Source organism: Indicator indicator, chromosome 5 (genome assembly GCF_027791375.1).
Source record: "Indicator indicator isolate 239-I01 chromosome 5, UM_Iind_1.1, whole genome shotgun sequence".
Taxonomy (NCBI): Eukaryota; Metazoa; Chordata; class Aves; order Piciformes; family Indicatoridae; genus Indicator; species Indicator indicator.
This window is the reverse complement of record NC_072014.1, coordinates 16,368,866-16,382,972: the sequence shown is the minus strand read 5'-3', so window position 1 is coordinate 16,382,972 and position 14,107 is coordinate 16,368,866. Positions and strand designations below refer to the sequence as shown.

The 14,107-nt window shown below is 41.0% G+C and overlaps 1 protein-coding gene across 45 annotated transcripts in view; it reads left to right on the top strand.

Moving 5' to 3' along the window:
- Window positions 1-4,822: 4,822 nt before the first annotated feature.
- ABI2 (abl interactor 2) overlaps window positions 4,823-14,107 on the top strand; it is a 59,466-nt gene continuing 50,181 nt past the window's right edge. For all 45 annotated transcript variants that reach the window (XM_054380794.1, XM_054380785.1, XM_054380776.1 and 42 more), the window contains exon 1: window positions 4,823-4,939. In XM_054380794.1, the coding sequence (XP_054236769.1) occupies window positions 4,823-4,939 (117 nt within the window). The remainder of the gene's footprint in view (window positions 4,940-14,107) is intronic.

Below are 14,107 nucleotides of genomic sequence, written 5' to 3'. Positions count from 1 at the left end.
CTGAGCAACCTGATCTCCTTAAAGATATCCTTGTTCACTTGCAGGGAGGTTGAACTAGATGACCTTTAAAGGTCTCTTCCAATTCAAAACATTCTATGATTTTATGAAAATAGGCTACCCTGCCCCATCTGAATCAGGGCCATTAACACCTTGCTCCATTGTGTTCCCTGGAAAGTCCAGTCCTAGAGAGACAAAGATGGCAAAAACCCCCTTATACCTGTATGAATCAGATCAAACCTGGTAATTTGGGTCTTGTCTTATATTCCAGGATGCAGATATTGTGACTTTGATTAGTTTGTAGTAGGATGGGTACAGCTTAGACTCTCTTTCCTGCTAATTGCTCATATGAGTCAGAGATGTCTTTACTTTTAAAATAAATGAGTCCTTTACATTTCCTCTGAGAGCAGACAGCCTGGGGAGGCCTGGCTGCCTTCTGCACATAAATACTCTGCCAAATCACACTGAGGCTGAGGTGGATGAGGCTGCTGCGACTGATGGGGGGCCATCAGTTAGGTATTATTGCATCATTGAGATTTGTGCTTTTACCATACTGTCAGAAATAGCTGTGGGTGAGAGAAAGGGCTGAAATGGTCCTGTGTGTTAACCAAGCAGCAGTCCAGAACAGTTTGGAGGCAAGAGATGCAGACTGTGATAGTGAACACAAGCTGTGCAAAGAGGAGCTGCCTTCACAGCCTTGTGAAAGGAGATTACTCAACCTGATCTGTAATGGAAGGAGGAAGGATGACTTCACAGATGTCATTTATTATCTTTCCCATGCAAGGGAGTTACGATAATTCTAGGAACACCACACAATGATTTGATGGCTCTTCCAAATATGCAAAGCCATAAAAAACTTTTTAAAAATGGTTTATGTGGTAAATGTATGATTACAAAGAGGACAGGATTAACTGAGTTCCAGAGGCCAAGTTCCTGGAGTTATGAAGGTACCTAGAAATCTGAACTTTAATTACAAACAGGAAGAAACAAAGACTTCAGAAAATGGTTCTAACTGTTGTAGCTGCAAAGCAAACTTGCAAATGTGAAAAAAGAGCATAAACAGGCCAGTAGCATCTGCTCTAGTCTGTAGTGAGACAGAATAAATGTTTGAGAGAGGATGAATTTTCTCATGTGCTATAGTGGAGCATTACTTCTACTATTGTATCATTTATGTTCTGTCTCCTCAGCAGCCTGTATCAGACCTTACCTGGGGGATACCACAAGGGTCAGGACAGTTAGTCTGGGTTGACACCTTTGAGAAGGAGTACAGGCAGGAAAGAAAAACAAATTAGAGCAGTTCTTTCCTCCCTGCCTCCCTGAGTGCTTTATGGTTTGAACACTTGGAAGGAAACTAATGAGCAACTATGCTTTGTACTGGCTTGTCTTTGAGACCATTTGTTGCCTATTCTCTTTTAAAGTCTGAAATGTGAGAAAGAGATCATTATTTTTTTGTATTTAACTTGACCTCTTCCTCTTTTGAAGAGTTTTTCCCCTTGTACTGGCTCCATCCTTCCCACACAGTGTTGTGTTGAAATGAAATTCAAGAGAAAACTTGAATTCCTAGAAAATAGCCTTGGTATTTGGAATGAGACATGTCCTTATCTCTGCAATATGTCCTGTCCCTCTCTGGAGGTGCTGTCATGTTGTTTATCTGAATTTTAGTAAGGCCTTTGACACCATTTCCCACTGACTGGGACGTCTGGGCCCAAAGAGTGGTGGCAAATGGAGGTAAATCCAGCTGGTAGCCAGTCACTAGTGGTGTTTGCCAAGGCTTAGTATTGGGGCCATCCAGAAGCAGATCCAGACACCATATGAAGAGAGCAGGATGGCATGAATATGTTCAGTTACAGACCATTTTCTTTGCCAAATTTTCCCATAGGCATGAGCCTATGTACATGGTCAGTACACACACTGTAAGATTGGAGTCCTCTGACCTTTTTTCCAGCTGCATATCTATCTGCTCAGCTCCATATGATGCAGCTTTTTGTTTCTAGGGTTTAGAAAAGGAAAAAAAAAAGGTGGTGGGGGGGAAATTGCTTAGAAATGGGAACCTCATCAAACTAGAGCTGTGTTATTTATACGAGTGAGAACGAGAACAAGAACCTGCAGCAGGATCTGTCAGAGATCTGGTCTGTTTACTCACATATCCCAGTGTGGTGACTGTACTGTTCAGTTTTACATATAGGAAAGAAAATGGAAGAGGCTTTTGACTGTGACTTCTTACTTACTGTAGGTGGCCTATGAACTGCCTCATTATGACTCTTCTCTAATTAAGAATCGGTAATTCGAACTGTGGTATGTGGGACATGCACACAAAGTGCCCAGCTGCAAGATTGCTCATGACCGAAGGATTGGCTTGTCTGTACAAGTTTTTGTGAGCAGGGTACTTGGGTGATTAGTAGAGGTAAAAACCTAATGCATGCAAGAGAACTTGGAAGATCAGTGGTGTCCCTGTGTTCTTGGACTTCGACCTCCAGTTTGGAGTCTCTTGCTAGTTGCTTGCTTTTCTATTTATTGGTAACTCTCTGAACAGCACATTTAGATGAAAAATATGTTTGCTTTCTAGTCTTGAAGATACTGATCCAAGGTAAAATCCAAGGATTAAAAAAAAGTTGGAAAAGTTGGTGTGTAATACTGCAATTAGGGCTGAGGGAGCATAAAAAACTTAAAATTAGTTTAGCATATCACTTGGCAGATGGGACATCACTTATGTAAATTTAGGGAAGTGGTAGTCGGATTGTTGGTCTAATTTAAACACAATTTCTAATTATTTTTGGTATGTGTACAGAGGATTATAGGATGGCCATTATTCTGACAGGAGGGCTCTTCATATTTAAATTTAAATACACAAAAGAGTACTCCATTAAAATGTAAACATGCTGTGATAACAAGCACCTAATTATGCAGACAAGTAAGTCCAGCTACTCTGGTGAACAGCTGTGTGCACATATTTCAGAAAACGCTCTTTCTTACACAATAAAAACCACCAGCAGGGCCACTGATGGGTCAAGAGGTGACAGACCTGCAAGTGGGAGCTTCCTGTAAGAAGATTTGCTGATGCTGAGTTCAGGTCTGAGAGCAGTCGGGTTCTTGCAGGCTTCCACTAGGTACCTAAAAGCAGAGAGGGAAGATGACACAACAGTTCCTCCTCCCTACAGTCTGGTGCTGCTAATCCAAGTTAAACTCCTAACAGCACCTTTAGAGAATCTTTTTCTCTATATCTTCACATTGTTTTCTTTTTGCCAAGAGAAGGATCATAAAGGTTTACTGTGGAGCTGCCAAACAACAGCTTGACTTCACACCTGAGAAGTGAATGAAGAGAGGAAAACCTCAGCCTGCTTCTAGCCTGGCACAAATGTGAAGAGTCCTGAGAGTGTGGGCATGAACAACCCCCACAGCTGCAGCAGCAGCAGATGTGATGTGAGAGCTAAAGCTACTGTGAAGGGAGTGTGGACCCCAATGCCAAGTGCAAAAGTGTTGTTTGCTGCAGGCCCTAGGGTGAGGTGGGGAGGTCTGGCTATGGCTGATTCATGGTGGTGTTGGACAAGGCTCGAAGCTTCACACTGTACAGCAGCCCTGTGTTAGTTGATTTAGTTGACTTTTCTTTCTGGAGACTTTGCAGCAAAGGCTCAGGTCAGTTCTTTCAAAATGCACATTAACAATCAGCGGCAGGGCTGACACCAGGTCTTTAACTACAGCCAACATCAGTATTTTTGGATGCGTAACTCATGGTTTATAAACTTTGGGGATAGAGGGCACCAAAAACGAGGCTGCATGACACCTCCTCAGGCCTGTTTTAGGGCAGAGGATGCCAGCATCTGTTGTGGAGAGCAGCAGGCAGCCTGACACCACAGCCCTGCACTGGAGCATGGGTGCTCGGAGCATGGGTGCTCGGAGCAAGATAAGAAGAAATGGCACCAGGCAGATATCCCTCAGGGCAGTGATTTCCCATCTCATTTTTATGGGAAGACATGTCCAATGGCTGGGCCAAAGGCTAGGCCATTGCAATCTGTAATTCTAGAAGTCATCTGGAGGCCAAGCATCTCCAGCTGGATGCCTTTGTAACAGCTTCCACGGTGTGGGAACAACTTCCTACAGTACCAGCTCTTCTCTAGCTGCCGACTACGACAGAACATCGGTAACATGAAGGCTGGGAAAGTGATTATCAAGAGTGTCGCATCAGTGTCGCATCAGAGTACGTAATGGATATCAAGTAACCCAGAGCTGCACTAGAGACAGCCGGCCTGAAGAGCCTCATGGGAACACAAGCTGAGTAATCACAACTAACGCTCATTTCAGAGACAAATACGCTCCACTTAGAGAAAGCTGGTATACTTCTGCAGCTGTCTCCGTACCCCTCCCCTGTGCGGAGAGAGTGCAGGCGCCGGGCCATCACCTGCAAACGGACATTAAAAAACATCGACAAAAGAACGCCGGAATCACTCGTTCCAGCGGTTTATCTTACGAGATGCTCACAGGGGAGGCGGAAAGGCTGCGGGTGCCGGCTCCACCTCTTAAGCTCGGCCTCAATGCCATCCCCCGCTGCGCGCCGCTGTCCCGGACCCTGCACACCGCCCCCTGCCACACCGGAAGTGGGTGTGAGCTGCCGTGCGCGTGCGCAGAGGGTGCTGTCTGGCCGCGCCCCGCCCCCGCCGCGGTGGGGGTCTGGCGCGCTCCCTGCCCGCGGCGCGAGGCCGGGCCCGGGCGGCGGCAGCGCCGGGGGGTGGGAGGCGCGGCGCGAGAGCGCGCAAGGTGGGCAGGTGGCGGAGAGGGGTGTAGTAGGACGGTCGGACGTACGGACGGTTCGGGGTGAGAGGATGTGAAGATGGCGGAGCTGCAGATGCTGCTGGAGGAGGAGATCCCGGGGGGGCGTCGGGCCCTGTTCGACAGCTACACGAACCTGGAGCGGGTGGCCGAGTACTGCGAGACCAACTACATCCAGGTGCGGCGGGCGGGGCGGAGCGGGCCGCGCGCAGCCTAACGGTCGCCGTCCTCGCCTAACGGTCGCCGTCTCCGCTTAACGGTACTCGGCCCTGCGGCGGCCCCGGCGACGGGGAGCGGGCATGGGGCCGCTCCGGCTGGGCAGTGTCCTGTTCTTCTGTGTCGTTTGCCGTGGGACTACCTCCGCTGCCCGACCCTAGGGTCGGCGGGCGGATGGAGGGGAGCAGGGTTGTGGCACCTCCGTCGTCTTGGCGATGGGAGGTTGGTAGGTGAGTGGCACCGGCTGCTGCAGCCTGGAGAGGAGGAAACCTGGTTCACCTCCAGCATGAACTACCCCTTCGTGACGAGGCGTTTAAATATGTAATTGATTTCTAAATTAAATCTCTTAGTGAATATATTGAATATTTATTGCGAATTGTTTCCCTGTTGCTCCTTTTCATTCGTTCCTTTCCCACCTTCCACTCCTTTTTGCTGACGCTAGGAAGATGCTTCATTCCTGTAAATACAGTGTTTCTGCTTGTTAATTTAGAGCACAATGACATGTGTTTTAATTGGGATATGCCTGTCGGTTTATATTTCCCTTCTCAAGCAGGACTGCAGTATTCGATAGGAAAGGCAACTACCAAGTCATAGGTGCAGGATCTAGTAACGATTGATAGAGAAATGGGAAGAAAGAGATAATGAACAAATTGTGATTTTTGTGGTGTGTGATTTGCAGAGGTCACCACTCTGCAGCCAGGTTAGTGTTAGGACTTTGGTTTTCCTTTCTGTTTTCACTAGGAAGAGAAGTAAAATGTTGTTGGTCTACTTTGATAAGCCAAATGAAAGAGTTTCCACCAAAACGAAACAAAAAAAGGCCCCCTAAGAAGAGTCTGAGTGCATAAGAAAGAAAGGAGGGGAACATGGGTTTGTGGTGTCAGTGCCTAAAGTACAAAGGGTCTGTGCTTTCAGGCTGCTAAGTGGAGAGTGCTTGTGTGTTTCGAGAGGGCAAGCGGGGATGAGATCTGTGGCAAGATTGTTCAGCCCGTAAAAATGGGAAAGAATATTTAACCACTAATAGCGGAATACTTAACATGTCTCACTGAAAAAGCTCTGATTGTTTCTTTTTGGTTGTTGAAAAGCTGTCCTTTAGAGAGAAGACTGTGTGTATTTTGGGTTATTTACAAAACTTATCAATTAGAATGATGTTATATAGATGTATTATGTAATAACCTTTTCTATATTGAATTAGCATGACTTTTGTTCTTTAACAGAAATATATTGAAATATTTTCATAACATTATAACCTGACATACATGTATTTAAATTTATGCTTTTTTTTTTTAGAAAACTGGGAAGCTGGTATTTCTGGAATAGTACTGTTGGAAGGCTGAACTGGATGTAGCTTGGGATTTTTGTTCTTTCTCTGCCCTTTTTCGTGTTCTTTGTATAAACCAAAGTTTTAAATAGTGCTATTCACAGTATTCTGTGAATTGAGCAGCTCCATTTTGATTGTTTTAATAAAAACTACAAAGGACTCCATGCTTTTTTGTATAAATAAAGAATAAAAAAGGTGGGTTATTGCCCCAGACATTATACAGTCTGTAAGGGCAGCCTAAGATAATAAGAGATAGATACAGACAGATGGTGAGTGAAGGAAAAGAATGAGGCACTCTTGGTCAGCCTGATGGATTCTGGCCACCACAAAGCAATACCCTGACTGCTGGCAATTTATTCAAGCATTGTGACAACAGAGAGCTTTATGGGGGAGGTGAGAATGAAAGTAGGAAATTGCGTTGAGCATTGACTGTGAGGTGTAGCATGGGTCACAGCATGAACATGTCTAAATTTTAAACAAGCAGAGAAGGAGGACATCAGCCAGGCAATAGGCTGACAGACCATAGAGTAAGATTGCTGTAGAGAAGAGGAGCTTCTGGATTTAGTGATGTGAGTGTTTCAGTAATAAATCTGTCAGGGAATAAACTTCACAGTGCCAGAGATACATAAACTCCTGCACAAGATATGTATACAAAGATGGATTTTTGTTTTTATTCCCCTTCAAGAATAGGAATAGGTAAATGGATGTAACTATTGGTTAGTCGGGTATTGGTGATATTGCTTCTAATAATACTTATTCCAAATATATTCTAATTAAGTCCAAATATATTCAAAATATTGGCCTTGGATTTTGTGGTGAAGATGCGCTTGTGATTGCTTGGAGCACGTGGAAGAGATTGTCCAGAAAGTTACATAGTGAGCATGAATTAATTTGTCTGTAATCATGCAGTGTTTCATTGCTGACAGAAGGTTTTATTGTGAATATTCTTGAGATTAGAGAAGGCAGATTCAAAGTAATTGAATGTGTGATCTCTTAATGTGGAAATTGCTGGCTCATAGTAGAGTTGTGCTGGCTGTGACTCATTTCACTTTTGCTTACAAAATGCAAAATCCATTCTTGAAAGTTTTGGCAGTGTTTATCCAAATGATGATTGATACTGAGCGAGCACAATTACTTTAGCAACAGGGAATGTTATATAAATTTTTATCCTTCCCTTGAGTCAGTGATACATCAGAGCACATCAGCTTAAAATTTGGTGGAAAATGATAGGAAATGTAGCACATATGTAATAAATGGACCTGCAGCAATGAAAAAGGAAAGGCTGCTGTTTGGGAGGAAAACAAAGAGTTTTTCTATTCATTTTTCTTCACCAATTTAAAATTATTTTCGTTTAAGCTTTCTCACAAGTCAATCAGTTACCTAGAAAGGTGATATGCTTTTTCAAGAGACACTGCTGTGTTAAATAGGAAAATAAATTGCTAGAAGAAAAACTTAGTGTAATTTCAACTTGCATACTACAGCAGTTAGTTTAATAATTTTTCTGCAATTATGATTCTACTTTAATAATTCAGCTTTAAGCATAATTGCTCATTTTAATTTGCTTGTGTTACTACAGAAATCAAATAACTTCTTGCCAAGAAGGTCTTAATTTTTCTAGTAACTTGGAGAAATCATACGGTTATTTTTACATTATGCTTCTTCTAAAGATAGGCATTTTTATTTAGGAGGATGTTTTTGTGGTATCTGACATAATGTCAGTCACAGGTTAAATTCTATACTGTCTGTTCAGTGCTTTATGTAGTAGTCCTGTGTATTCTGTTACCAAGTTCAGTCTCAGTCTAAACTGTAACAGAGTAATTCTATTCAATTTATTTGATGTTTTCGATATAGAAAAATATATTTGCAGTCTATATTGATTTATCTGGGTTTTTCATAAAAAGCAGAAAATTGTTTTACTCCACAGTGTGTCATGTTCTTCCTGCATTACTTTTGTTCAGCAGTATTCCAAAGAAAATGTCTACTTATGAACTAACAAGACCAAGGAATTATGTAATTTGCACATCTTGTTACTGGTATCCCAGCATAAATCCCAACATTATTTTGGCCCATCAAGTTTCTTTGAGTGTGTCCTTGTACAGGCCTGTTCTGGAATAATCTTCTGTCTGTTTCTCATGATCATCGTTCGTTTAAAAACTCAGCTTTTTTATTTTGTGAAGCTTTCTAGAGTAACTGAATGCTTTTGTCTGTTAACTCTTTGTCGCAATACTCAGGAAAAAATTACCAGATGGAGGCATTTCAGCCAGTAACTGTCTAGCATGAACAGATTCAGGGTGGGAGGAAGACCTGCCACCAAGTTTGCATGTGAAGTTGAGTGAAAAGACAAACCTCTGTGCCCTGCTCAGCTTTCAGATGGAGCATAGGATTTGTGTGTACTATACTATCCAGATTCCTCTATAAAAGGCTCTGTATTTCTTAGTGTTTCAAGATGAATGTGCTTTATTTCTCAGCAATAGAGACCATAAAGGATGAGTGAGCTTCTGATTTTCCACTCTTCATAGTCCTCAGGTTACCATGACTGTGTTGTGTTTCACATACAGAAACAGCCTTCTGGTGTTTGAGAGGGAAAGGATGGGAAGGGGGTTTTTATTTCTGTTCTTAATATTCCATCTTCTGGTTATTAGATGTCCCTACTTTCAGCTCCTGTGGATACCTTTATTTAAGTAGATCACTTTATTTAAATAGACATAGAGGTGAAAACTACTTGTTTTTCAGTGATTTGACTACATTCCATAGATCAGTGAGTTTCATAGTTGTTTTCCACGTATCTGTTAGTTTTACGTAAACCTTCAAAGCAAAACCAAGTAGCTACAGGTTTGGAAGCATTTTCCAGTAAGTTAACAAGAGAATAAGGCATCTCTTGGCATCTGTTGGTCTTAAATCACAGAAATGGTGATCCTTTCAAATAGCAACTTCGTGGTTACAGCTTTAGTAACAAAATGTGAACTTTCTGTGGAGTTGCTTGTAATGACCAGTACTAGTATATAGCTTGTGTCCATAGGGAATTTCAGGTATTATGGTTTACAAACAAATTGAAGAGAGATCCCTGTTCTCTTTGCTGAAGATGTGTATCACCTTAACAAATGCAACAGTTTGATTTGTAAATTTAACTGTCAGAAATGTGAGTATCACAGGATAGTTCTTTTCAACCTGTCTGTCCTTAACTTGTTTCTTTTGTAATCCATCTTTGGTGATTAAACTGAGGAACACTTCTGCAGGCATGAAAGTGGATATTGATTAGCTCAAATTAATATTAGTGCAGAACTTCAGGAAGATGTTGACAAGTTGAAAGTCTTTGAAAATACTAGGAAACTGGTAAACCAGTGATAATAGATACATGGACAATATGTTATAGCATCTTGTAAGTGAAATGAATGAATACATAGGTATATCTGGCCCACCAAACTGTTGGTAGGACTTCATAAAAATAATGTAATTTTCAAATTGCAGTGGTATGTTAATCTTGATTGTCTGCCAGGTACTCACCAAACCATTCTCTCGCACTCCATCCTCAGCAGAACAACAGGAGGAAGTAAGAATAAAAAGCTTGTGGGTTGACATATGGACAGGGAAATTGCTCACTGATTATCATCATGAGCAGAACAGATTTAACTTGGGGAATATTAGTTTATTGTCAATTAGAAATAGAGCAGGATAGTGAGAAACAAATGCAAAACTAAATTCACCATACCCTCACCCCTTCCTTCTTCCCAGGCTCAGCTTAACTCCTTCATTCCCAACTCTTCTGCCTCCTCATCAGTGCTGTGGGGTAGGGGAGGAATGGGGGTTGTGATGAATTCACAACAGTTCTCTGCTGCTCCTTTCTCCACACACTTTTCCTGTTCTGGTGTGGGATCCCTCTCATGGGATACAGTCCTTCCCAAAGTGCTCCAACATGAGTCCTTCCCATGGGTTGCAGTTCTTCAAGAACTGTTCCAGTGTGGGTCCTTCCCAATGGTGTACAGTCCTGCAGGAACAGAATGCTTCAGTGTGGGTCTTTCATTGGCTGTGGTTCCTGCTGGAAAACCTGCTCCTGCATGAACTTCTCTCTATAGGCTGCAGCCAGTGGTGGGTCTTCTTGGAGCTGGTTTAGAACTGGTTCTGTCTGACTTGTGAGAAGCTCCTGATCTCTTCCCGTAGAGAAGCCACCTTGCTACCAAAACCTTGCCACATAAACCCAAGACATATGCTGGAGAAGATATCGCTTGAGTCCACTCCATTTATGCTAGCATTTACTTGTGTTGTAGAGAGAGAGGTGGTGTTCTCAGAAATCAAAATTGATAGGACAAGAGGCATTGGGAAGGGGAGTTTAGGGTTGGACATTAGGGAAAACTTCTATTCCAAAAGGGTTATCAAAGACTGGAACAGACTGCCCAGGTAACTGGTTGAATCACCATCCCTGGATGTATTTAAAAGATGTCTAGGTATGGTGCTGAAGGATATGGTGTAGTAGTGGCCCTGGTAAGAGTTAGATAATGGTTGAACTTGTTCGTCTTGAAGGTCTTTTCCCATGGTAGTGATTCTGTGTGTGATTACCACTAAATCCCCCAAAATAAGGGGAAACTAAGCTTAGCGAATAATAAGACACCACATGGCCAATGCTCTTCTGATTTCAAGAAATGACATTTTCTGCAAATTTGAAGTAATTGGCTAAGTGAGTGAGAGTCTTACTACTTTTTTCGGTGTCTCCTGTCTGGTGCTCTCTGAATGTTAAGCCTGAAAGTGGTTTCACAATCCTTTTTTCTCCATTGTCCTTTGAGGTGGTGGCAGACTGGTGTTACTGTAACAGAACCAGCTTGAAGGAGCTAGGTAGCTTCACTTGCATTGTCAGGATGTATGAAAAGTCTTCTGAAGTGATCCAGTATATGCCTATTGGACTTGTAACTATATTAAATGGTTGCACAAATTGTTATTGCATGTCTCTCTATACTCAAGTTTTACAGTGAGCTTATTAGGTTGGTAGGTTTAGGTGCAGCACCGTCCTTGACTATTTCTTTTGAGTGAGTCAATGTAGCTGGCAAAGTTGAAGTATTAGTCACTTAACAAATCTACTTTTCCTTTGCATTAACTGTACTGTGTTTTGCCAGGAAGGCTAATTTAATACATTTAATGGTGTCGGAAGTTCAGCCTGGAGTTCAGGAAGGATAGGATTGATTCTCTATTGAGTAGATGTGAAAATAGCATAAGCTGTTTTATTAGTGGTAATGGGAATTGCTGGTGGTAATACTGTATACAGAGGGAAGAAAATAAAACTTGTAAATAGGTGGGTTTCTCTATAAAGTTTTGTAACCTTAAATGTTTGTTACAAGTGGCATTCCGGTTGTTCTTTTCTGTAGTTTGATTTTCAGATTGTTGTCATTGAATAATATTGATCAAGAATTGTAATTTGGAGAAGCAGGCTTCTGCATCCAACAGTTAATGAGCTCTCTAAAATTTATTGTCTCTTGCTCATGTTTTAACTTGTGTTTGCAGCCATTAATCTTTGTGGCTTAGTGCTGTAGGTTTTAAGGCAGGAGGGGGAGCTTTGTGTAAGATAAGAGCTTCTCCAGTCAGTGCTTTAGGCAAGTGCAATCTTACTCTGTTATGTTCAACAGCATATATTCTTGGAGAAAACATTAAGTGCCATGGTTTGCAGCAAATTTTCAGTAAAGTCTATGTCTAGAGTCCATTCCAGCTGGCCTGCTTTTTCTTGGATTTTTTTTCAAATACTCTCTTTTTACACTTAAATCATGCACCTGAAATTAACCTGTTGCTTAGTAATATAAATTTTGTAAATTTTCTTGGATACTTGTACTCCATTGAGGTACTCCAACTTTATTAAGTAGAACGGCATGTATGTAGATGAAGCATGTAATCACAGCACAGTGAATTTAGAAGCGTTTTCTATTTTCGGGGATCTTACAAGTTAGGCTGGCATTTTTTACTTCATGTGAATGAACTATGTTCTTGCAAATCAGTTGTGCCAGTTTCAGTGAGAAATCTTAATTTTCTGGTTCCCAGGTATGACGAACAATTTGCTCTGTCAAATTTATAGTGATGTACTCTGAACTATGGACTTGATACATGCTATTCACTTTTCCTCCTGCTTATTTCCCAGTAGGTGCCATTGTAATATCTATTTTTACTTTCAGTTTGAAATGTAAGTGCTTATTTTATTATTGGCTTAGTGTTCCTGTATTGAAGTTTTATGCTCAGTGAATTGCAGAATGAGGAAGAAATACTGCCTGGTTGCAATTTTAGTAGGCTCTATGGTGGTTGTACACATGGGCCAAGGTAGTTTTGTGCAGAACTCATAAATCAGATTTTTTTTTTCCTTGAAGCTCAAAATTCCTGTAGGCAAATGTGATTTTTTTTTTTTTTTTAATTATGGCATTTGGAAACTTTGTTGTGAATTTACTGCTTTAATATATATGAACTCTGTCAAATTTTTTTGGGATAACTTTGGCATCTTGTATCTATTTTTGAGCTGACTACTCTTTTGTCAGCATTGATTATACTACAGATAATATTAGGTTTTAAAAACTACTTTTAGATATCAGATCATATCTATTAAATTGCTATTTCAGCCAATATTATTAACAGATTATAGGGATGCCTGATATGCTTTTTTTGAAGAAGGTTATTTCAACCTTGATGCATGCTTTCATTATCAAAATGATTTTATTCTTTTCAATTTTAAGATTTATGTTTACATGAACAAATGAATGAACTTCAGAAGAACTGTTTGTGATTTAGTGTTCTTTTATGTTTGTATTACTATCAGACATAGAATTCTCTTGGAAGTAACTGATAAACTGACTATACTGATTTTTGATATTTTATGGGAAGTATTTTATGGGCAAATTATTGTGAGGTTGATAAACATTGTTTAAAAGCAGATATTATTTTCATTATTATTTTTGCTGAATATTTTTGGTAAAGAATTAGGATAAACCTTGCAAAAATTTCTCTTGAGGTGGTTTATTTTTTTTTTTTTTAGTATTAATGTAAATAGGTTCACTGGATTTAAGGGAAAGGTGAGAAAGTGGTTTCAATTTTCATTCTATAGTTTAGGGAGAGCTTTCTATTATAGCCACACAGAATAAAAATTAAGGACTTTTGCTTTTGAGTGGCTTATGAAGGAGAGATTTGAAAAACATGACTTTCTTGCCAGTGTTAAATAAAGTTTCACTGATGGGATTGAGGGCTTCAGAAGACTGACCCAGTCTTTCCAGCAGTGGATGGCAGAGAGCAATGCGTTACCAGCTGGGTGGTTTAGGCAGTAGATTGAAGTTTTGTGCTAGGTGCAGGAATACCAAGAAACATTCATATTGAGATTTATGAAGGCCTGACCTAACAGGCTCATCCAGTGTTGTGGTGTTGAGATTGAATGGGCTACCTGCTGGACCATCCTGAAAAAGACTGGTTTACGTAGATTTGAAAACCTGCATTTAAAATTGCTAAGGGCATGAATTCTTCCTGTTGCCCACCTAGAAACCTTTGGAATGTAAAGTACCTACAAATTAAAGCAGCACCTGTCAAAAGCTTCAAATATTAGACTTTTATGTTGTTTAGGGGTAATATTGCTGAGCCAATCTCACGTCTTTCTGCTTCTACTTCTAACTATGTCCTTGTCCTGGTTCTGGTCTTCATCTGATCACTTGTGAGCCTGTTCAGTGATCTAAATCAATAGAAACCTAAATAGGACAAGAGCATCATCATTGCTTTGCTCAGTGATGGTGAGAGTGTGAAGTGAGGGAAGAGGGTGAAATGAAGGAGTGGGATGGTCCTTGCTGAGAGCAGTGGGATGTTAGA